Genomic DNA, 26,675 nt, shown 5'->3' with positions numbered 1-26,675 from the left:
GCCATTGTTGCACCTAAAGCAATTTTCATGGTTTGGAGGTCGCGATCAAGAGCGTGGCTACCCAAGGACTTCTCTTTGAATAGATTTCGTTCTATTCAGGAAACAAATTCTGCTAAAATATTCAATATCACTTGAGAAATGAAGGGGTTGGTAAAGAGAAGTGACAAATAATTCCATGCAGAATATTTGAGAAACTTGTATATAAGAAAAGAATGAGCCACCAAAAAGGACCTAGTAATAACAAGCTTAAATGGCATGCATATGGAAGGTTCAGGGTTTGATTCATACCTAATCAAAAGCTTAAATGCCCCCCAAAAAGTATCAAAGCCTACCAAAAGCCCCAACTATTGCTTAACCTCAGTGTTGCACGATGCACAGTGGTAGCACCCCCAGTAGTTTAATTGGGAGGTCCCATGTTCGAATCTTAGCCATGCCATGTTAGACAGCATAGCATCAGAGTCAGAATATAGTGAATCACAAGCATCAAAGTGTAACTTAACCCTGTGTTGGAATAGGAGTGGCAATCTAAGCTGATAAGAAGCCCTTAACCACAAAGAGGTAATAGATAATGGTACGCAAAACAAGATTTCAATTACAGGACAAATTTACAATACATTAAGTTGAAAATAAAGAAAATGTAAGCAGTGGATTGGCATTTAAAATGCTGATTGCAGTTTAAGATCAAATCCTCCTTGCAAAAATAATGGGAAAGCAAAGTAGCCGTTACTTGGTGCACCGAGGCCAGTTTTATGCGGATAAAGACAAATAAATGAGTTGCATCTCCACCTTACAGTATCAATCTACGAAATGAATCTCATCCAAACGCTCAAGATAGGAGAAGAATCCGAAACTACTTTTTTTCATGAAACTTTCTTCCAGCTTCAACTGCTTCCCTATTGGTAGTCATCAATGTTGAAAAAGATTAGATAACAAAATAAAATACAAAAACTATGAAGAACAACTTAAGAAAAGAAGAAAAACTATCCAAGTTTAAATTGTGGAATTTAGGGCACTAGACCTCCTCTCAAATGCCTTGTAAACTGTAAACTCTAATCTTATCTTATTATTTTGATAGATCAGATCTCAGACACAAAAATTGAGGAAAAGTGACCCAAAAAATTTGTAATAATTATTTCTTATGAGACACGTTAGACATTTTAGTTATTTAAATAAACTCTTAAAATAGCTCTTTTGTATAGAAACATAGTTGTTCAATAAAAATAAAAATGAAGTGAACAATGTAAATACAATACATATAATTCTTAAATAGTTCAAAATAAAATATCTAAATATTCAAAAAGCTACAACAAAACAAATTATAAGTTCCTATCGCATACCACAGGTAACTATAAAGTTATTGCATTGATTTGATGCAAATCTTCCATAATTTCAGCTGATAACATTTGATAATATTTTAAACATATATCTGTGTACTAAAATTTATCAATTTAGGTATCTTTCATTTATTTAATTAATTAAATCATTATTTCTATTGATGAAGAGGAAAAATAATAAGAAATAAAACTATTTTTATTTCATATAAATAATAAATTTTTAAACACCCATGTACCATTGCATTATAGGTCTACACTACGTTTCATTATGGCTAAGTAGGTGGTTTCTCTTTTTATTTTTATTGAATTATTTAAGACACTATGTACTTTTTTTAATATTTTAATAGTGTTTTAAATAATTAAATAATTTAAACATATTCATTATTACTCTTTGATTTTTTTTTAAAAATTTACTTATTTTTTATTAGTAAGAGGCTAAAGCCAAGATTCATTATTATTATTTATTAACCTAGACTTCCCAAATAAGACGCTCAAAATTTACCATTGTGTTGTAGGCTCTTTCCTTAAAGTTTCACTTATATATATAATAAAATTCTATTATAACATTTAAAATGTTTTTATATATATTGATAGAATACCATAAAATTAAAAAATATATTTTATATATTCCTATAAATTATTGTTAAAAATATTGAATAATTTTATTCATTTTGAATTAAAAATTAAATATAATTTATATCTATATTTTATTTCTTATTTAAAAAATATATTTTACTATATGCGAATAATTAAAAGGAAAATAATATATTCTGATTTGCATTGATGTTAAAATTTTATATTTATTAAAAAAAAATGTAATAATATATTTAAATTTTTAGTCAATTTCATAACATTAAAATTGTTATTATTAATATTTTTTATTTGAATTTCTTTTTAAAAATCTTTGATCAATATTTTAAAACAACTTGAATAATAGTTTACATTTAAAACATGCTATCACTTTATTTTTGAATTTACAAACTTGTAACGTTTTTTTACTTTAAAAGAGTTTATTTTTTATAATATTTTAATTCAAGTATGCTTTTAATTTTGTGCATTGTTAGACATCATAGATACTTTCTTGATATCTCTATCAATATAGAATGTGACAATATTGCTATCTCCCTCTACATACATTTACCTATTACATATATTTCTATCCCTTTTAAACACTTCCTTCATATAGCCTTCCATTTTTAATTTCCATTCTATCTCAGGACATCTAATCTTGACTAGATTTTGTGAATTAAGTGAAATACATGCTTTGAAAATGATCTCTCTTAATATCTTTATAGATTTTTCTAAAGATCAGTATGCTAATCATATATTCTAATCCAATAATAAAAAGAGAGAAAGAGAACAGTAAAATCTCATTGTCCAAGTAAAAGTAAGGTGATAAGGTGCTCCTGATTACCTCAAAACATCAACAAGTTCTTTATTTTTAGGATCAAGCTTCATTCCCTCATAGAATGCATTTGCAGCTTCATCATAACGCTGAAAGATAACATAAATTATTTTGTGAATGTTCATTAAGATTTCAGATTTAAGTGAGAACAGATTCTCATAGATTAATAATATAAAAGAAGCATAAATTGATCTTCAGCATTCAAGTAAGCATGAAATGATTTTTAAAAACCTCATACAAAGCATTAAAGACATTAGTATCTTGTACTAAGACTAAATATAGGAGCAAACTTAAAACATCTACCAAGGACTAATTTTATTGCCACATCCCTAAATAAATAACTTAGCTCATATGGAAATCTTTTCAATCCTTTATGGCATCAGCGAAAACAAATTTTCATCAATCTCACAAAGGTCTTGTGGAATTCCTCTTCCTATAAAGAGTTTAAAGACATTGACAACCTCCATAAGATAACATGTGGAATTTATTGGCATATCCTTGCCAGTGTATGAGATTGTATCCTTTGTTAGATATAACCAGTCTTCAAAACCGAGATATAGCCTTTATACCAAGTAAGCCAACTAACATCAAAGAATAAATAACTAAATTATGGGCAAACTTAGCTAAGGAAATTATTAGCAATCATGTCCCATTTTTGGGATTGCCCTAATTTTTACCCTAGAATTACAAATTTCTAGAATTACAAATTTCTTTAAAATAAGAATTGTGAGACAGTTGGAAATATAACCATACCAATACAAAATGACTTTCAACGTGATATCCTGATTTGGGTTTCGTAATCACTAAATAGGGCCAAGCCCACATAAACAATGAACTATATTATTAGTGTAATATAATCGACCATAATCATTATAAGTTGATAATACAAAAGATATAAGACCCTAACCTAGAGATTAGATAACAATATCTTGTGCATATGAAATAAACTCACTTGTGCCATCTAATACCCAATAGATTATACTTCAAAAATAGTGCCTTATTATGATGAAACTCAATGCCAATTCCACCGCTAGCCTTATTCCTTGCCTCAGTATGATGTAGCATGGTCCATTCCACTAGAGGCCTTATTCTTTGCCTTTGTATGATGTAGCATGGCCCATTACATCATAAGGCTTATCTATCTTATGAGGTTTTAATCCAATGCAGTGAAAAAAAGTAGATAACGTCAAATATTTCACATGGCTATTCATTGGATGAGTATGCTCTTCATCATCAAAATATAGAGAACTTGGTCTGGTTAGATATGGTATATAAAATAACATGCATGCATGCATACATATGTACATACATATATATAATATATATCATTTGGTAACTTACCTCTAAAACTTGACTATGATTCAAAGTTAGTAGATTCTCTTGTAAATATCAGATTTGATCCCCTCTTTTGCTTGCGTATTCTGATTTCCTTCTATTCGATATGCTAGAACTTTTAGTACTTATTTAATCTTCACCTATCTCTCACTTATCAAATGTCCTCACTACCTTTCAAATATATACATATCGAATTTAAGATCCACAGATCCTCTTTTATTTTCTTCTTCTCTTTATTCTTATTTTTAATACTTCTACTCTAAATATGATCTAGATCCCCTTTTTGTTTTTTCTCCATTCCATTTCATCCTTCTCAAATATATCTGCCCACGTCAGATAGAGGTCAAACCTCTTCATCATGTTTGCCTTTTGGCAAGAGCCACGACCCTGTTAAAAAGCCACAACCCATAATTACAACCCTTTTAAAAAGTCACAACCCATATTTACAACCCTTTAAAAAAGTCACAAGCCTTCATAATCACAACCCTTTTGAGGAGTAATAACACTTCAGCTTTAGAAAGTCACTTCCTTACTTTTTTACCTTTTCTTTCCCTTAATACCTCCTTAATTCTTACGCTCCACTCTTCCTTCCCCCTTTCTCTTTTGCCCTCAAATGAAGTTCTCATGTCTCCCTTTTATACTTCTCATTTGAGGGAGACAACTTTTCCATTCATGCCTTTTGACCTTTTGGTTAACTAACATTTAGTCATTTTAAATAATATTCTATTAAATTTTTTATTTAGACATTATACTTTATTATTTAATCCTATTTCAAGAAGGGTACATGACAACATTTCAAGAATCCAACCCCATTCATTTACTTGGCAGTGACAAGTTGAATTTACATTAAAATTAAAATTAAACTGTAAGCAGTGCTTGAGGAGGTGTAAGCTTAGTAAAGAAAATGGCTGCGAAGAGTTGTGACCAGCTCTTCTACCCCCACCTGCTACCACTCCATGTAAAGATATAGATAGGGCGGTTTCATTTGATGAAGCATCGAAGGAAGGATAAAAGAAGAGAAGGAGAATAAACAATTAAATCAGAACTGGAACTGACTTCAGCAAATCTTAATAAGAAAATATTTGATAAATAAGTAGAATTATAAACCTATGCATATCATGCTTTAGAGATACTTGCAGAAATTATTGAGTAATCATAATGCTCTTTCTAATATGAACATGCAGTGGATGATTTGTATGATAGTTCTTCCAATTGTAAAGAAATGGATTGCAAATAGAAGGATGGCCAGTCTTTGTGTTCATAAGACCCAAGTATGCCACCACAAGATGAATGAATGTTATGCTCATGATTCAAGTGGCTTAGTGCGCCCTTGGGCTTGAGGATCCCATCAAGTATGCCACCCCAAGATAATTGTTATGCTCATCAGCCTAGGGGCTTAGTGTGCACTTGACATTGAGGTAGCATCATGTAAGCCACATTAGGATGGAATGGATGGCCAGCCGTCCATGCTTGTGGGTCAAGTGTTAGTATGCAAGACCAGCCTTCCTTGGTCTTGGGCTTTAACAAGAAGGATGCCAGCCTCCAAGTTGAATTGAAGGATGAATGAGTGGCCCACCTTTTGTGTTCTCTCAGTACAAGGGAGACCAACCTTGAGACTGGGTTTCAAACATTTCACCAAACTCCTAACGAGACTATTACAGGAATCTACTTTGAAATGGCTTTTGTTTATGTGGATTTCAGTATGAATGTTATTTTCATATATCATGACGTTTACTAATGATTAGTAAGATATATATTATCATGACATTATTTAAAGTCAATTTCCAATGACAAATACTCTGCTGAAACTAGACAAGGATTTCTGTTGTCAAGATCATTTGAATGGGTAATTTTGTATTCTTAAATGTACTAAGATTCTTGTTTTCATTAAGTTGTGATTTTAGGACAACTCTTAGGAATATCATCCAAAGGGGACAATACATTTAAGTTTTCAATACTTGATACTGAATTAAATTTAACAAACACAAATGCCAAATAGGAGATGTCTACTACAGAAAAAATATCATAAAGATGATTATAGTATGAGCATGATATCAAATTAATCATATAATGTCAAAATGTAGTGAAGTGAGACCCCTAATTATCCCCTAAGGCAAATTCCTCATCACTGGAACTAATTGACTCCTCATGGTCAAGGTCCACCAAACTAACACCAACCAGCTCTACATCTGAAATTTTAGCATTCTTATTAATTTGTATTGGCTCCTCTAGCTCTGCATTGCATCATGTTGTTCTACTCTCTTTGTAGACACATCTTGCAATCAATGAGATGCAAAGCACTATATACAACCACAAGTCTCTCTACTCTCCTAGAGTTAAATTTGTTCCTCTTAAGATAGTGGATGAAGCTAAGATAGACAAGTTCCTCTCAGTAACTGATGAACTAGAAACCTGAGATAGCGATTGAATGGCTAGAGTGGTGATTTTGCAGTCCAATTCATGGCAGGTCCACCACAAAATTGGGCCCTCCCGTGCCATAGTTTCCATAACCATCTTGCCTACCTCTGAATAAGGCCTAAGAGTGAAATATTTGGCCCCCTCAGTGTGAATCTAGCTAGCATGTATAGGATCATACATGTTCTCAATGCAACTAAAGATCGTTTACCTCAGCATCCTATATTAGTGCAAGTCTACCAACTCATACACCTATGTAAGGGTATGTGCATACCCATCACCGTATTCAACGACCTAGAAAAATGGAGCAATAATGGAAACTATATTTGGCATCGCTCCAAAAGACATCACTTCTCACTGTATCTCTCACACTCCTCCCCTATTTTGTTTTGTAATCAGCCCACTGATTCAAATTTGTTGTCATAACCATGAGTTGCAGTGACTCTTGCAACTTAAGCATTCTCTCCAAGAGAATGAAATAGGGTAAATATTTGGTCTCAACAGGTTTCAAGAATGCCTTAGAGGTGCTCCTAAAGAGTGCATGTGACATATGGTAGTTACAAAAAAACAATTGCACATCTCTAGCATCACTAACGACTATTCTGATCCACTCAATCTTCCACATGTCCTTGTGTGCATTTTTCATGACATGCACACAACATGGAGTTCACCAAACATGTTCATATGCTGCTGTGATAAGTTTTGCGTACGAGTTGCATTTATCACTACTTGAACCAGATTTTGTGGCCCAACTTCCTCAATAGGCTCCTTGAAAATATGGAATAGAAAGCCATCTTTGTGATATCCTATACAATTAACTGCCTGAAGTAAATATAAGCCTGTTGTACACGTAAATATGATATTTGTAGGTAGACAATGGCTAATGTTTATTCACCGACCCATGACTAAGTTGCATCCAGTCTTAACTCAACATTCAATCATCTTCACCAAAATACATTGACCTTGCAATAGTTCTTGCCTACGATCATTTACTTTAATTTGGTCTCTTTTCTAATAATAAAACAAAAAGACTTTTAGTTAATTACTTTAATTAATAAACATGAGGCCCAAATTAATTAAAGCAATAAAATAATTAATAATGTCAACCTGTTGTAAATTTCTAGATGCTTCTTGGAGGCCTTTATAGGAGATGGTTGGACATCGTAAATGATCATGGATCATATTTGATTTGTCTGTTTTTTCAGAGGCTGAAGGTCGAGGATATTGTGTGCAATTTTGGAGGTGGGTGACCCTCCCTATTCTATCTTTTGCAGCTTCAGTGGTGTAACGCCACCCTATTCCACTGCTACAGGTATTACTCAGATATCTCACCATGTGTGCCAGATTTTTCAGTCATCATCATTTCGCATTTGCTTTGTTATCTTCTTAGATTTTGTCCGATGCTTATGTAACCTTGATGTGCTTGTTGTATCTGAGAATATTATTTATGTTGTCCAATTTGGCAGCAACCCACCATTTATGCGAATTGGAATTCCATTGTCTATGGGTGTGCAAATACATTAATCTATATTGGGCAGCGACTGATTCAATAATTGTCTCTAGCATCTATTCATTACAGCCCTAACACTACTCATGTTTGGCACTCATAGATCCATATTCCTTATTTTGGTATTGGGGAACATCTTGGAACATCCTACACCAGTTGGCCAATCTTCAATACTGCTGCCATACTCCATTTGGTAGGACTATCTCTAAATCACTGAAAAGTTTGCCTTCATCCCACTTTACCATACACATTAGTCTCCCCTTTTTCTTCCGTACAATCTCCAATGTTTCCCTCAAGCAATTTCCTTCGAGTGTTGCCCTCGGGTACTTGTCCTTACATATTTCCCTTAGTCGGTGCCCTTAGGTACTTGCCCTCGAGTAATTTTCCCTTGGGTTTTATCCTCAAGTACTTCCAATAGGTGTTTTCCCTCAAGAAAACTCAGGTGTACTGTTGGGAACAATACAATAATATTAGAGCTGGTGATCTTGCTGACCTATTTAGAATTGAGATTGAATTATGGCACCCAACAATGGTTTGAGTAATGCACTGATACAGATAGGAAATCAAGAGAAGTTTCATGAGTAGATTGAGCAGGCAGTCAACCTCTTAATAGAAGAAAGCAGGAAAAAAAAATTAAAACACTTCAAAGCAAAGTTGTTGATGACAACATTCACTATTAGGGCAAAGCATTAGGAATTGCAATCAACCACTTTGGCTGAGTCACTGAAGAAAATCAAGTAGGATTGGGTGATTGGTGACTGGGAGAGAAACATATCTCTAAAAGATTATATAGAATTACGAATGAAGTATCCGTCATCTCAGCAAAGTATGCTCTTCAACAATGGTGTGAAGCAGGAGTTTGATAAGAAGCTACAAGATGAAGTCATACATACACTAGAGGATATGGAGAAGCAAAAGACCCTAATTGCCTCTTCAGATGGAGAAGAAATGAAATCTCAAGACAATCAGAAGATTGAAGATGGAAAAATCGTTAATGATTCAAACAAGGGTGATGATAGAAAAATCATTGAGGTCAAGGAAAAAGACAATAGTAGATCTAAAACAAGATGACAACCAAGCCAATGTTGAAGTGAACCAACATAATGCTATTCATGTGTAGAATAAGAGCAAGGTTGCGAATCTATAGGAGAACATGGATGATAATTTGGAGTCCATATATGGAATTGTGAACCTAGAGCATGGGACATAGGTTGTTTGTAGGAACAATTGCTATTGTTGATTGATTATGGAGTCTATCCTCTAGCGGCACTCAAGGCATGCAAAACTACAAACTTTCATTGTGAGGGACTTCCTTATGAGAGGAACATGGCTTGCCTAAGGTATGAGGTCCCAGAACAGGTTGATAAACCTGATGCTATTGATGTGTGTTATGACTTGCATTTTTGGGATCCTATGACTTCGAGCATGATAATGTTTATATTAAAGTGGCACAATGAAAGTTTTATGACAATCTTTTGCAACAGAAGATGGATGCCAATTCACTCATCTCGCTTGTGCATTTGATTTGGGATGTGGCTATCCTCCAGACAAAATGCACCTTTGACCAAAATTCAGAAAATTGAAAATAGAACGGATGTTTTTGAGATAACTTCTCCAAACCAAGTTTTTGCTACTTCAACTACTCATTTATCTTTGGCTGTCTAAGAGGTGGTGATTGCAAGTTGTGAACTGCTGGTGGATGACTTCATTAATGTCATGCCCCCATGTTTTAATGGAATAATTTAAATTAATTGGTCCCAAAATTTAAATCATACAATAAAAGTACCTTTAATTAGTTATTTTAATTAATAAATATGGGGCCCAACTTAATAATATTTGTATTTGTGCTTCCGATTGATTTATGTATATCTTCAACACATTTTTATTTAATTTGTAGGTGTTGTCGTGTCGACATCACTTGTAAACCCTTGGAAAGTTTCTTTGTAGGGGTATTTATGACTAGTAGTACGTAGTTGTTTAGTATGTGATTTTGGATTATTTCTTTGTATTGCGAATTCTTGTTGGAGTTTAGCATTTTTTGCCATTTCAAAAGTGAAAGATCTTCCCTATTTATCTTTCCGGTTTTGGTGGGATTCAATCCTCACCCTATTCCATTCGGTATACTTGGCTTGAATCTGGCAATTCAGAGCATTATTTTGTTGCGAACATCATTGTTGTTTGAAATATATATTGATTCCAATATATTGTGTTTGTTCTGCATTTGCATTGGTATCTTGGTGATTGGACAACCCTTGCATTATCAATGAAGTATAATCCCTCTAGCCAACCTTCATTCACTCCTCCGCTCTGAACACTCATCATTTCATATAGTCCTGTAGTTCTCTATTGGTCATCACTGCACGACAAATAACTTCCATCGTTTAGTCACTGTGAGGCAATTCCAGGTCAATCCTGTGTATTTCCTTCCCTCCCCTGTGTGTACGAAACATTATAGTGGTATCAAAGCGATTGCCTTCATATCGAGATCCCCTTCTGGAAGTCATTGCCTTCGGGCTAAGATTTCCATTGGATCGAGATTGATTCTAGAGGGACATCACCTTTGGGCCGACATTTCCTTTCGATTGAGATTGCCTCTAGACTAAGATCCCAAGTCCAGATTGCCTTTGGAATGAGATTGGCCTTAGGCCAAGTTCACCTTCAGGACATTAGAGTGGTATTAGAACAATTGCCTTCAGGTTGAGATCCCTTTCGAGAAGTCATTGCATTCCGGCTGAGATCCCCTTCCGGCTGAGATTGCCTCTAGACATAGATCCCCTTTGGGTCCAGATTGCCTTTAGGCTGAATTTGCCTTTGAGACATTACAATGGTATAAGACTAATTTCTTTCAGGTCGAGATCCCCTTCAAGAAGTCATTGCCTTCGGGTCAAGATCCCCTTCAACCTGAGATTGCCTCTGGACAAGGATCCCCTTTGGGTCGAGATTGCCTTTGGGCCGAGAATGCCTTCATGCCAAGTTCACCTCCGAGACATTATAGTGGTATTTGAGCAATTTCCTTTGGGTCAAGATCTTTGTTGAGAAGTTATTGCCTTCATGGTGAGATCCACTTCAAATCAAGATTGCCTTCAAACAAAGATCCCCTTCTAGTCGAGATTGTCTTCAGGCTAAGTTCGCCTTCGAGACATTACAAGGGTATCAAAGTTGGTGATCTTGCTAGCCTACTAGGATGATTGATAGATTTTGGTATTTGGATCACACTATGGTGCCAAACAATGATGGAGAGTGGTAGTTGAAGGCACTACAAAAGATTGGCAAAGAGCTCAATGAGGGTGTTGATCTTCCATTAGAAATATTGGAAGTATGTTAATGTAAGGTGAACCAATTGCCTTCAAGATTTATATAGAGAATCGTCTGGCCAATTAAGGATGCCTTAAGTCAACCCAAGATTTTAAGACACCGTGACAAGGAAAAAAGGTCGGTAGTTGCAGCATGTCTCAGTGATGTCTTGAGAATTCTGGATCCTAAAGCACCGTATGATGATAACACCATGATAGAGACATTGCATTTGATAGTTGACAACTTTCAAAGTCTCAATGACTTTAGTAGTGATGCTTTTGGTAAGAAATCTACAATATTGGAGAATTGTGCAAATGTCAAAGTTAGTAATCTCTTCTTATATTTCAAGCTACAAAATTTGGTCCACGATATGTATTTTCACTTCTTGGTCACTATCAAGAAAGATCATGATACTAAAATTTCAGTTGCTATAAAGAGTCTTATGATTTCGTGCCTTGAAGAGATGGATGAAATATCCCAATCCATTACATCTATGCTATGGGTTGTTCATAATCTAGAATATATTCGCTCTATAGCAGCATATAGATTGGTTAGTAATGATTTCAAACATTGTGAAGAAAAACTAATATCTCATTTGCACAAGTGGGAGAAAATGGATGACAACGATAAGGGTGATCCATTATGTGAGGAGAATGAAGGCATGATTACAAGGCTACTCTAGGAGGATTTGCTAAATCTTTCTATTACACCAATATGGGTAGAACACCAAAAAAATGAAGATGTTACTTGCATGGATCTTGTAAAGACATAAAGGGATCAAGTTGTACCCATCATCAAAGTTGTGTCTATCATAGAAGGTGTGTCAATTATTGAGGCTCAATCTATCATCGAGGCTATATTCATCCCTCAGGCTGTGTCCTTCGTTGAGAACATCTTTGTTGCCGAGGTTGTATGTCTATCATTGAAGCTATGTCCATCATCATAATCATGTCCATAGCCCAAGTTGTATGTCTGTAACTCTGGTTGTATCCATCACCATAGTTGCGTTTGTTGCTGTTACCATCATCATTTCTATCATCGTAGTTTATTTTCATCACCGTCACCATGCGCGTTGCCATGTCCAATAGTAAACGCATGACTTATAATGCAAAATCGCATTGTATTGGAGTCTTTGCATGTTTTTGAAAGATGTATTTGAGGGTTGTGAAGGAAAATCACATTCTCCATACCCAAACACATGTATTAAATTGCCCCCCGGGCGGCCCCTACAATTCTATGGGCCACATGTATTTGGCCAACAATGCAAATCACACTCTCCATGTGCTACTGCATATATTAAAAACTTGTAAAATGATAAAAAATGTAAATCGCACTCACCATCCTTTATTACATATTTTAAAAACACATATCATGTAACATGCATTAAACATTTTTAAGCCTTGGAAGGCAAAAACGTGGACTCTAAACGCATTTACACGTTTTAAAAAGCCAAATTGCACTCTCCCAAGGGCTTTACATGTAACACTTTAAAATGTAAAAGGCCATTTCCATGCAAATCACATCGTTGGATAGCTATTGCATGTTTTAAAAACTTAGCTTTTAATTTGTTTAAGTCCATAAAATGTCTTTCTAGTGCAAATTACAGTCTCCAGAGACGGTTACATTAAAGTGATTTTCATGTAAAGAAGACTTTTAATGCAAAGGGGACTCTAGGATGTCCATTGTATGCACTTCTTGTGCAACTCAAACCCTAGGAATGCATTTACATGTAAACATGTAATTGACATGTAAGTTGAGTTTGCACAATGTAAAAGACTAATAAGAACATGTTTAATTGTTTTTTGAGGAAATATCACTTAATTGGGCCAATTATAGTATTTGCACTATATAGTTTATATATTTTGTGCAAATATTATTCAAAAAGCAATATTTAACTTAGACGTTTTGAAATAAAACATAAAGTAACTTAGAAAATGAATTTAACTATATTGTTAATAAAGTCACTTAAGTGAAAATTTTAAAAAACAACTCACCATGAAAATATAACAGAAAGTGCTCTATAGTCACTTAAGTGATAAATTTTAGTGATAAAGTAACTTAAAAATATAACATTAAGTCAATTTATGTTATCAAGGTTGACGCCAGCTAGAGATGGGAACCATCTCAAACAAGTTCAAATGCTAAAGCCCAAGCTGCTGCAATATAACAACTCCAGTTTGCTACAAATAAACACTCCAAAATTCCTCACGTGAGCTGCTAGAAAGAAACACTAGGCTAAACCAAAGTGGCCGCCTTCCCTAAAAATCCACTACCTACAAAGTGTGACTACAATACTAGAAATCGATCCCCTACCTTGATCAAACCGTATGCATAAGAACTTCGAATCTAATATTGTTATGGGCTACGTCCCAACAAATCTGCTCTCAGCACTAAGGTTTACGTCCTAGGTGAGGAATGCCCTTCTAGAGCAATGATGTCCAAAATGGGTTGACAAAATGATATATGATACTCACCTTTAGGTTGCCCTCTCCTTATATCCGCTCTCCAAGGCAATTCAAAGCTTAAAAGAACCCTAAAGTGGAATTCATTTGAACTTTATAATATAACATTATTTTCCCCAATAAAGCCGTCCAAATAGAAAAAAATCATTACTTTATTAATGACAAATAGCCCCAAGCATCAAATAGGTCCCAATAAGTGATAATCAAATAGTAGAGACTGAGATTTTTCCAACGAGCTATCACACATAGGCAAATCGATCCAAATGGAGCCAAAAAACTCCTTATTACTCCAAAATGGTTAAACACTTAGCCTTATTTAAATTATTAAAATGCTAACTTAGGAGAATATTTAAATATATTAAAATATTTTCCAAGTAGCCAAGGACCAACCCAAACACTTCTAAAACATGAAACTGAGTTTGTGACCTGCCTGTGACTAATGTCGGACAACCTGGGCCAACTGGCAGTCTCACCCTCAAATCTAGGAATACTCTTAAAAAATAGGGAACACACTCAAATCTTTTGAAATTGAGACCAAGGGGTGATCTCATAGAACCTCAACTTTGGAAAATGTCACAACCTTCTAAAAGGTAGGAAGCTCCTCCTACAATCAAGGAACTGCCTCCTAAAAAGTAGGGGATTGACTCTGTCACTTTGAAACTGAGTACTAATGAATCTCCTCTGCTGTGTGCATCTTCAAAGTTTGTCAATGAAGTGGGAGTTCTTCCTAAAAATTAGGAGATGTGTCCAATGTCTCCAAAATGTCCCCAATGTTCTTCGGAAGCCTCCTAGACAACTCCCAATCAGTCCCCAAAAATAAGGGATCCCTCCTAAATTTTAGAAACCTGTTGTTGACTACCCAAACCAACTTGAAAAACTCATGTCTGGGTCGATATGCCCTATATGAGTCCCCTAAACACTCTATTGGCCTATGGGAACTCCAGTAGTAGGTCAATCCATGAACAAATGTCTGTCATCCTAGAAAGGGTACATTACAGAAAGTCATGTCATGAGCAGACATGACACATGTCCACTAATGACATGTCCTTTGACTACAAGTCTATTGGAAATCATATTAATCCCTAGTCCATTAGACCAAGAGGGATATAGAAATCAATTAGTGTCCTATCTAGAGCAGATTAGGTATTAGCATGAGTAAAGTAAAACTTGGAAATATTAAGTATTTATTAATATTGAATTGATATCACATTCACATTTGTCATAATATCTAAACCTATATTCTCTGATTGAAAGTCTGCAAATTAGTAATATCATTAAATCTTGAATTGAAAAGACATCCATACTCTTTTCTGAAATAAATTTCATTAACATTGACACAGTTGATTGATCAGTGTTAGACAATTAAATACTGAACTATCTCAGAGAAATGTGAAACTAAGTTGAAAAAGTTTCGTACTGTTACCTACATTTTGTTGTGACAAAATGTAGGACAACAGGCCTAAGAAACATTTTAGGCATTAAAATCTATATAGACTCGATGAGAATTTTACAAATGAATTATGCAGCATTTATTTGCCACTCACAATCAACCACATTCAAAAAAATTGCTCATTTGGGAGCCACTACAATAAAATTTATTAAACATCGATTTTTGCAATCTTTCCATCCATAAAAATAAGTCTCATATTTCAATCCAAGAATCCCTATTTGGTTTAAGTGATGTCAAATACATGGTGTGTGTCGTTGGTAGAAACTGTGTGGCCGACGGGCTCATGTTGTTGATAAAGACTTTGTAGCTGACGGGTAGATTAGGATTGTTATATAGTCGACAGACCCCTTCGAGAAGGTTTGGTGGGAAGTATTTATACCCCATCTGGGATAATTGTAAATCATCTTATGCTTTGTATGTAATCTCTTGACGTGTGCGAATAATAAACGGAGTACTGCTGTTGTTGTTCTTGTTCATTGTTTGTGTGCATTAATCCGTTAATCTATGCTGTAAACATTTCAGGCACATAAGGGCTTTTATTGAGTTTAAGCATTTTCATTGAAAAAAAATAAAAAATAGGAAAAGCAAAAAAAATGAAAAGAGAGAAAGCGAGAGAAGGCCCGCGGGCATCCCTGTGGATGAGTAGTGTTCCGCGAGTGGGTTTGCGGATGGCCTTAAGCCCGTAGGTTTCTTTTAATTCCCTGAGGGGTGGCTTCCACGGCTTAATCAATTCCTTCCATGGATGGTGTGGCGGGTTGGTATTCATATTATCTCTGTGAACTTTTCTTTTCCCACGGCCAGTCTAGCGAATTGTTTACCTCGGCTAAACTGCTACCTCCACGATGTCCTTCTTCCTACGGATGTTTCAGTCTTCCATGGACTGTTTTTTTACATTTGTTATGCCTTCTTAAGTTCTTCCGTAGCTAACCTTCTCCATGTGTTGTCTTTGTTCTTCTGCGGCGGCACTTCATTCTCCCTCGGTGGTACTTTCTTCCACCCACGGTGGCATTCCTTCTCTCGCGGGTTCCCTTTTATTTCCTATGCCCTCACTTGTTTGTCAACAGATGACTTAGGGTTGCATTGTGATTCTGCGGGTTGCATTGGTCATTATACGTGGAAGTTGGAGAGGTTAAAAACAAATTTGATGCCTATACAATCGACCTCCTTGATTCATCAACACTTTCGAGCCATATAATTGGGGTGGTCATTGCAATCATCTACAAGTAACCTTCAAATCGATGCAGTGCAGCCTTGCGTTCACAAGGGAAGTGCGGCTCACCCTTCATTAAGCCGTGAGTTATGTTTAAGCTTGTAGTTGCACTCTTTTAGCCGCGGTTTTCCCTTTTTGTGGCTTTAGCCCCTCTTTGGCATAGTATCTATCTTGGCAGAAGTTTTTTTGAGTTTTCAATAAGGCTATAAGTCCCAGAGACAGCAATTGAAAGGGGAACCGCTGAGGAAGGAAACTGGCAGTACGAAGAAACATCTATTAAGACATATTCTCTACAGAAAGGCAAAAGCGGCAGGAACCCTACATTATATAGGGAGGAAAGAAGCCGTTATTATGGAATCAGCCAGGAAACAAAAGCAGTGGAAGAACCAATTGAAGGCAAATATGGAGAAAAATGCCAGAGTCTTAGCTTTTGGAATCCGAGTTGCAGGGCCATTAGCTTCTAGTAGCAAGAAGCAAAAAGTAAGGGCCGAACTCACACATCTCACGGTTCAATTTGAAGGGCTCAATGGCAGCGAATGCTGGAAATGGTGGCATGAAACTCCAGACACAGAGGTGATTAAACAAATTTTGATATGAGCAAAAGTGCATTGGGCCATCCAGCTTCTAGTTTTTTCTATCCGATTGTTTGAATTAGTTTTGAGAACTATGATAGAAGCATATGATTGACACAACAGAACCAACACATTCTTTTACAAAAAGCATCGGATGATAGTTTCTTTTCAACCTAAGGATTTCACTAGGGTTTTCGGCATCCCTAGGCTTGGCGGTCGGAAGGTGGAAATCAAGAACCACAAGCTGTCTCAGGAATGGAAAGAATATTGGATACGATTAATGGGCCGCAATCTTACACCCGAGGAGATGGAGTCAGTAGTAAAGGGGTCTAAATTTAGAGGGCTCCAGCAAGATCTTATTTGAGAAGGCACTCCAACACCGCACATTCTTCATGCCGCACCATGCCATTGGCTTGTTTCTGGAGGCAACAGTTAATCAGATACCAATGGATGATTTTGAGGCTCCATCGCGGGAAAGTTGGCGCAAGGAGAGCCTCCAATATTTTATTGGAAACATTTGAACACGGGTGGAACAGCAGCGAGGCAGAAGAAGGTAATTCGAAGATTGGAGGCTCACAGGGACACCTACAGTGTTTACCGTACAGGTAAAGAAATCAACGCATACAGACAATGGAACAGAATAGTAGAATTATATTCGCATATGCCAGAACATACATTAGGCTTCATAATATTCACAATAGTAGATGATTGATGCTTTACAATGATCCCAGACAGGATATAAATACTACCACCGAACCTTCCTGAAGGAGTCCGTCGGCCACAACATTACATCCGCTACAAACTATTTACCCGTCAGCTACAAAATACAAAACACCGACAACAGTCAATCCGTCAGCTACAGAAACACCGCCGGACCCATCCAGTTGGCTAACACCATCCCCCCCAAAAGAAAAGTCGTCTCCTGACGACTGACAAAATATCTGAGACAAATTAACAAACAAAATACATTAATAGAGTGACTACAACAAGAGAAATCTGCTTCTGACACATCACTATCACCTTCGTCGCGTGCCTGTAGCCTCTGCTAACACAACACTGCCTCCTTGATGAAGCTGACCTTGATAGCCACCTGTGTTGCTTTCTCTGCTTCCAACACTGGGTCCACTGAGCTAAGTGTCGCTACACTGCCTCCAACTGGATGATTAGCTCCTCCTGAGCTCTCTACACATCCACCAAGACAGCCTCTCGGCCAACACCTACTCCCAGTGCCTCGGTACACAAACAGTCCATGCCTGCAGCAACTTCAACTCTTCTCAACTGGTCAGACTCCCACGATTAATATCCGCAACGACTGGGGGTCCAGGAGGCAACGCCCCCGGCGGGGTCGAGGGGTAGCGCCCCCGCAGGGTCCTGGGGCAGCACTTCACAACCCATACAAAAATGCACGGAACACACCATTTCTGCCATTTTCTGCCGACTCTACACTCTTTCTGGCAACCACTAATGCGTCCCCTTCCCTTTGGCACCATCTGTAACTCATTCTGAACAACTTGAATCTGTCGTCGTTTTTTTTTTTTTTTTTTTCCTTCTTACTGCTTCCTCTACAATCCACCACAAATCCCTCTGCACACAGAAATTCTTCTCCTTCCCTACACAGATTCCATCTTGGCTCCTGCAATTTTACTGTGCTGCCGCTAAACTCAAAAGCGCCCAAACTAAATATGCCATATTTTTCCCACTCCTCACAAAACCCTGAGCTTCTCCTTCTGGCAAAACAAGCACTCTTCTTTATGTCTCTGTTTCCCCGCGGAGAAATCTGGCTGGAGGAGGGAATGGAGTCTGGCGGAAATGTTTTTTACCCGCGGCCTTTTTAGCGGAGGAACTTAGAAGTTTTATGCCCGCGGACAAGCTGCCTGAGGGGCTTTTATTAACTCGCGAACAGACTGTCCGCGGGGCTATTCCCTTTCACGCCTGTGGACAGGTTGTTGCCCGCGGGGCCTTTGTCTTTGCCCGCGGACGGGCTGTTGCCTGCGAGACTTTTTCACCCGTGGACAGACTTTGCCTGCGGGGCTTTTTCCACCCGTGGACAGACTCTGCCCGCGGGGTCCTCTTTCCACCCGCGGACAGACTCTGCTCACGGGGTCCTTTTTTTTTTTGTTTAGTTTTTTTCATTTTTTTTTCAAATTTTTTCTTTTTTGACAAAAATAAAATAAAATTAAAAGATAGCACCTCAATTTTGCCTCCAGGCATCACCATTCTGCAATGACGACAAGGGAATCATCGGATCATTCTGTGACAGTGATGACATCTTCTTGGCATGGTAGGATTCGTTGACTACGTGAGGTACCTCTTGCCCGTCCAATGTTCCCAACTTTACCACTCGATTGTTGCCGACCTCCCGGATTTGATAAGGTCCAAGCCATCTGGCCTTAAACTTTTCCACTTTGATTTCATTCCGACCGTCGTATGCCTTACATCTGTTCTGTGCCACCTTCGTCGCCCACTGTGCCTGCGGTCATCGCGCAACTGGATTATTTCCTTGTTGTCGGTGCCCTTCCACTAATTTTATGCTGCGGTGTAACCTTTTCTTTTCGCGCGGTCCATTCACCATGTACCGGACAGTGGGATCTTTCGTTTTTCTGTGTTCAGACTGTATGTTCTTTCCCTCAGCTTCAACCATGGCAACTTTTCCTTCTTTCGCTTCCCTGCATTCCCCTAGACATTCATTTTCCTGTGTTTTGTCACGTTCGTCGATTGTTAACATATTGCAACTTGGAAACAGTTCGTAGTCTTCTATCTGCCAGTGGAACAGGCCATTCACCGAGTCCAGGTCGTCATCATTCGATCCTCCGTCAAGTCTCAATACTCTTTCGTTTGTTTCCATTCTCCTCTTTCCTTCGTCGTCACTTTCGCCGTCACTTTCTGAATTTGACGATGCTGCCTCCTCACCGACTATTTGTGTATGCAAGTCAATTGTGAATCTTTTGCCTCCGCGCTCCATTGATAGGGTATTTCGTTTCCAATCATGTTTTACTTTTTCTTGCACCAACCAATCCTGTCCCAGAATAGCATCATATCCTTTTCTTTTCCATGGAATGACCACAAAATCCAATAAAAATGGTTGCGTACCAATGGTTACCGGTTGCGCCCTCAAGTTTCCCAACGGTTTGATTCCGTGCTGGTCCACCGTGAGCAACTGGAATGTAGGTGGCCACAGCATCGACTTTCCCAACTTCTTCCAGGTATCCTCTGGTAAGACATTCACGCCGGACCCTCCATCAACAATTGTCTCTGTCAAAACATTTCCCAAAATCCCCATCTCGACGACCGCCGAATGCCGTCCGGAGGTGAGTGCGAGCAACATCGGGTCTGTTGTTATCACTTCTCTACTGTCCCTTCCTGTGTCCTCCGTTGCTTTCAGAAACGGTGTATGATCCAAAATGGCCGTCCGTAACTGGGGCATTGTGAGGAGGTCACTTATCTTGACCGGTATCTCCGTTTGTAAGATCTGTAGTACAATGTTTTGTTCTACGAAGTTCTTTGCCAAGGTGCCGGTGATGTCCTTCAACTGAGTTGTCCCTACCGACGATGCCTTTCCAATTTCTGCCTGCATTTCTCCCAATTTTCTTTTTTCCTCTGCTTGCCTCCGTGTAATTGCCAGAACCTCCTCTACATCTGTGCCGATAGTGATCAAGTTTACTCCAGACTTTGGACACTTGGAATCTTTGTGATCGCCGGGTCCGCACCATCTGCATAATAATTTCGGTGTGTTTGCCATTGTACAATCCCGCGCAAAATGACCCCACGAATTACACGCTCGGCATTGAATGATCGGCCGTCCGTTTGCATCATACTGAGTTCGACTTCGGCTCCCATTATTATTGTTATTGTTTGCATTGTTGTTATTTTGCCCTCTGTTATTATTCCTGTACCCTCCGGATGTGGCACTTGCGCTATTCGTATTTCCGCTATTGCTCGACAGGGAAGCCTCCTATGTGAGAAACACCTGCGGAGATCCTCTTGTCTTCATGTTAAAGGGGCACTCTTTTGTCGAATGGCCCATGATCTGACAAATGTCACAAAATTGGTTCTTTGGACACGATCCTTTAGTATGACCGTCAGTCTTACACTCCATGCACCACAGCTCACTACCTTTTGGCTCCTTCTGCATGTTTTTAAACTCCATCATGCGAACCATATCCTTCTGTAGGGTACGAACCTTCTTGCTGTTGCCTTCATCGTCGCTACTATCATCTTCGACAGGCTCGTCGTCATCAGAATCAGAGGAGCTAGTTTTCTTCTTCTTTGTCTTTTGCTCACTTTCAAGGTCCAGTGCTCTGTTATACGTGTCCACATATGACGACGGTGGCACAATTTTCATTTTCCTCCGCAATTTTGATCGTAAGCCGTCCACGAACCATCTTTTCTGCAATCCGTCCGCCGGCTTGCTTTCCATTTTGTTTATTAAGTCTTTTAATCTCCTGGCATAGACACGGACAGTTTCGTGCTTCCCTTGCTTGGTATTGAAAATTTCCGCTACGATTTCATTATCATCCCGCAAGAGTTTAAATTCCGCCAAGAACTCCTTTTTAATGTTATCCCAGCTATTTAGCTTTTATGGATCCGTATCCAAAAACCAATCAATCGCCACAGCCTGTAAGGTTGCCGAAAATTGTCTCATCCAGTCGTCTTCATCAGTTATGCCATTTTCCCTCCAGATCGTTTCACATGTTTTGCAATGTCGAATGGGATTGGCTGTACCATTGCCATTGAACTTCGGCAGTTTCTCTTTTGGTCCTGCCATCACAATTGGTTTCTATAAACAGGCTGTACTCCCACACCAACAGTCTGTACTCCCACACCGGCGGACTGGTCTCCCACACCGACAGTCTGTACTCCCACACCGGCAGACTGGTCTCCCACACTGGCGGTCTGCACTCCCACACCGACGGACTGCTCTCCCACACTGGAGGTCTCGACAGCTGCGAACCTTGGTGAAGAAGAAGGATCTTCTGAAGTTGTTTCCCGCGAAAGTCTATCCCGGACAAAGAGGTCACTCCACGCTCGTGCTCCCTCGGCATTGCGAGCTGTGCGAGTTGATGCTCTTCTGTCTGAATTTTCTTCTCTCGGCGAACACAAATTCAAGAACTCCCGTGCTTTTTCCACCAATTCCACCTGCTACCGAGTCTCCTCCAACAATTCCTCCGCACTGCTGTTTCCGTTAGCAAGCTTCTGGAATCTCCTTCGGCAGTCTGCTTGCTGTGCTAGAATTAAATGTTCTTGTGTAGTACGGATTCCATCTTTTCCCTTCGCCTTATTTCCATCCTTGCTAAGCTGATTTGGCATTAATCTTCATTCCTCTCACCTTCCAAATTCATAAGGCAACGGCCCCAAATGTTTACCGTACAGGTAAAGAAATCAACGCATACAGACAATGGAACAGAATAGTAGAATTATATTCGCATATGCCAAAACATACATTAGGCTTCATAATATTCGCAATAGTAGATGATTGATGCTTTACAATGATCCCAGACAGGATATAAATATTACTGCCGAACCTTTCCAAAGGAGTCCGTCAGCCACAACATTACATTCGCTACAAACTATTTACCCGTCGGCTACAAAATGCAAAACACCGACGACGGTCAATCCGTCGACTACAGAAATACCGCCGGACCCATCCAGTCGGCTAACAGACAGCGGGCGGGCGAAGACTTCAAAGAGTAATGGGGTTGAGTATGAGGAGGAGAGTACTTCTACAAAAGTTGGCAACGAACCAACAATTAGCCAATCCACATTTTTCAGCCTGCTGCAGTTGTCAACTTCAAGGCACTTGTCCACCTCCATTTCAAACATTCCTTCGTTTGGTCAGCATCACGCACCAGTTGCTATGACCCCGCCAATAGTGACAGATATTGTCCCATGGACAGTAGCAAATGTCCCACGGGTAGTGGCTGAGGGTGTCCCACCGACGAAAGATGTTGTTGCATTGGCGACCACTCCAGGTGTTGCTTTCTCCACGGCCGCGATGGATGTTGTGTATTCTATAGCTTTGACCGAGGGCTTGCCTTCCCAGGATTGTCTACCAAACCCTATTACACCAATAGAGCCAGAGTTGATAGAGTTGCTAGCGCCAGAGTCTGAACCCCAGGTTCATTTGGATGTGATTGATTCAGATGTTGTGGTCATGATTTCATCTTCCTTGTTGACGGAGGCACAGTCAGAGTAGCCCGAGAGAATGGAGGTGATAGATAAAGCGAGCGAATTTCTGAGACAGCAGTTCCGGCTCATTCCTGCAAAGGTTGGACTGTCCATTCAGTCCTCGAGTCATGGAGGAGCCCCTCAAGGTTCGATAGCCAAATCAAAGCCATAGGAGGTGGCAGCTCCACAATCGGAGGGTGCTCCCAGGAAGGAGGAGGCAGCACTAGATGTGGACATGGTTACCGCAACAGTAGTAGAGATGAATAGTGATGGGGAGTGGACCATGGATGATGTCCGAAAGGAAGATTATGGTTCAGATGAGGACAGATGCAGAGATTACCTCAGGGCTATGCAGGTTGTGCTGTAGAAGGGACACAATGTGGCATTGCAGGCTATGACCTGGCAGAGAGAGTGGCATTTGGTCTGGGCTTATATCAGAGGGATTTGTCTGCAACGGTTCCGTTCATGTTTTGAGGACAGAGGATGGCTAGCAGTTGAGAAACCGAAGATGTTGGCGGATTGGGCCACCGAGCTGGAGTTGGGTCCGTGCAACACTTCCATGGAGAAGCCAGCGCACGAGATAGTAGGATTGTACAAAGAAGTCTACTATGCTCACAGGCATGCGGAGGTAGACAAGGTAGCAAACAGGGTCGCAATGGAAAGGTCTCTAGCAGCAAAGAAGGAGGCTAGAGAAAAGGTAAATGCAGATCTGGCCAGCCAGCAAGCAGCATGGGCAGCTAAGCGTGCAACACTGTTACGAGATAAGGAAGCAGCTAAGCAGCAATTACAGTTAACAAAGACCCAGGCTATGGATGCAATGCTTCTCCTGAAGGAGGCCTATTTACCATATGGATTAATTAAGCAACGCACACAGGTAATAGACATGAACACCGAACAGCAAACAACAGAACTCTTATTATTATTCGCATATGCCCACAGTACATTATACTTGATGGTATGATATGATCTCTACAATGCTTCCCGAAGGGGTTATAAATACTTTTCGAAGAACTTTCCTGAAGGAGTTTGTCGGCCACATACATGTCGTTAAATAAAAACCTTTCCGAAGGGATCCGTCGGTTGATACACAATTTCCTTTCCGAAGGAACCTGTTGGCTGATACACAATTTCCTTCCCGAAGGGACCCGTCGGCTGATACACAATTTTCTTCGCGAAGGGACCCGTTGGCTGATACACAATTTCCTTCCCGAAGGGACCCGTCAGCCGATACACAATTTCTACCGACACCAAGGCTATAGAGGTTAACACACTGATTCAGAAGGATTTGAGCATCCGGACGGAGCAAGTCTATGAATTACGCCGACAACAACATTCTTCAGGATCACAGCCTCCTCCCTAGTGTATATTCTCTATTGTATTTTAGGGTCTCTTGTTTTTGTTAGTTTTGAAGTCACTAGGAGACAACTTTTCTTTTGGGGGGCATGATGTCGTCGGTAGAAATTGTGTGGCCGACAAGCTCATGTTGTTGGTAAAGATTTTGTAGCCGACGGGTAGATTAGGATTGTTATGTAGCTGATGGACCCCTTCGGGAAGGTTCGGCGAGAAGTATTTATACCCCATCTGGGATCATTGTAAATCATCTTATGCCCTGTATGTAATCTCTTGACGTGTGCGAATAATAAACGGAGCACTATTGTTGCTGTTCTTGTTCATTGTCTATCTGCATTAATCCATTAATCTATGCGGTAAATAGTGTGAGCCTCATAATACCCAAAACCTGTAAAACCAAGAGGTGCATTATTAATTACAATCACCAATTTCCACAAATATGGTGATTTCACCAAGTTGAAAGAAAGGCTATTGGTATAATGTAATGTCTTATTTCATTTTAAAATGTCTTAGCCAATGACTTAGAAGAAAAGGAGAGATTTTCGTCATGAATAGAGGGCATCTCCAAGAAAGGATGTCAAGAAGCCAGTATTAAAGTTTAGGTGTTTTTATTGATGTTTTCCTTACAAAAGGATGAGATTTTCGTTTTCTTCTCACTCACAGCATCAATTCTTCCTTGTTATTTATTGAATGCCATTTATCTTTCTTTTGGCAATCCCCATCATCAGCTTCTTCTTGTTCTTTAAGGAATCTTAAGGAGACAAAAGGTGCCATATCTAATTTGGTGTAATGGTTCATTTGATTCTTCCCATTCTCCTGAACTCGAGTGTATAAGGTGCCATAACTAATTTGCTGGACTGCTTCATTTAGTTCTTCAAATTAGCCAAACTCAAGTTTATGGATTCACATGTCACCCTTGCATGATGGTGAAGTACGGAGTGATGAAGTTATCTTCTCCAAAATTCATTTTTCTCTTGAGCTGGAAGCATGAGCCTAAAGTCTGTTTCTCAAATCAACTGGGAATCTACAAGTACAAAACAACAGCAGATTCTAAGTTCATCAATGAGAAGATGGTCAGAATCAAATTCAAGTTTTTCACCCTTGTAGATCTTTTGAATGGTCTTGTCTTGTTACTGTAACATTATGTGCATTTAAGTGTCACTGATCTAGCTTGTTCATTTGTAGATTAGTACAATTTTTTCTCATACTTATCCTATGGCCTCCCCTGAAAGAACATTGGAGGTACTAATAATTCATGTTAGTGGAAAGAAGCTAGAGGCATGCTGAACTGAAACACATATGAATTTCTGTGGAAAATTACTCTATTATTTTTTATATGTGATATGTTCAAGATACCAGTTCATTTGATATTCAGAAAGATACACAGCCTGAATGAAAGACTTAGACAACAGACTGTTTACCATCAATCTCAAGCATTATAAAGAAAAGACTTATCCTGTGAAAGAAGTTTCAACTCTATTAGGACCCTGTATATCACAAACCTGCAATAGACGCAATGCTGCTCCTTCTCTGTAGCATGCTTTTGACCAAACAGGACGCAGTTCCCTGCAGGCTTTTGCATCAACTAATGCCTTTTCAGGAAGTCCCAATCTAATCCAGCAAAGACTTCTGTTTGACACAAATGTTGCATTGTTGGGAACCAAATCAATCGCCTGAAACATGCAATCAGCATTTTCCTAAATCAGTGACAAGAACTCTTCATTAAAAAATTTAAAACAGCATGGTCCAACTCATTCCCGAGGAAGAGAATGAACAGAACCTAGTCCAAGTAGTAGTTAAGTATTCATAACTAAGTTATTGATTTAAAAGTATAACCAAAGGCTTAATTCATGTACACAATGAAATCCTGCTTGAACTTTCTAAACTACATGAAATGAGCAATGTAGAAAACATACAAAACATACAAATTGAAATGGAAGTTAGAACATGCCATGTCCCATAATATCAGTGGTGAAGAACATGTACACGTGTAAAGAGAAAGCATGCCATGCTGAAAAGCAACAGAGATATGAACACCAAACTCCAAGGTCTAGGTAACTAAGACTTTATTGAGCATTCAAATTTCTTACACTCAACAACAAAGAAAATAAGCAGCTATGAGAATCCAAAAATGCCTAGAGCCTGAAATCTGTTGTGCTTTCCTCACCATCTATGC

At 38.7% G+C, this 26,675-nt stretch overlaps 1 protein-coding gene across 2 annotated transcripts in view; it reads right to left on the bottom strand.

The window, feature by feature from the left end:
* Positions 1-569: 569 nt before the first annotated feature.
* The window catches only part of LOC149576642 (E3 ubiquitin-protein ligase KEG-like), a 291,838-nt gene continuing 265,732 nt past the window's right edge, over positions 570-26,675 (bottom strand). The window contains exons 9-11 of one of the 2 annotated variants that reach the window (XM_089818713.1): positions 26,002-26,172; positions 2,749-2,828; positions 570-893 (exon numbers count right to left, since the gene is read on the bottom strand). In XM_089818713.1, coding sequence (XP_089674839.1) covers positions 851-893; positions 2,749-2,828; positions 26,002-26,172 — 294 coding nt within the window. In that variant the 3' untranslated portion in view covers positions 570-850. The remainder of the gene's footprint in view (positions 894-2,748; positions 2,829-26,001; positions 26,173-26,675) is intronic. The other variant, XM_089818719.1, reaches the window with a different exon arrangement.

Source organism: Cupressus sempervirens, chromosome 1, assembly GCF_028749045.1.
Source record: "Cupressus sempervirens isolate cs-2001-9-10 chromosome 1, ASM2874904v1, whole genome shotgun sequence".
Taxonomy (NCBI): Eukaryota; Viridiplantae; Streptophyta; class Pinopsida; order Cupressales; family Cupressaceae; genus Cupressus; species Cupressus sempervirens.
This window is presented reverse-complemented; position numbering and strand designations above follow the sequence as displayed.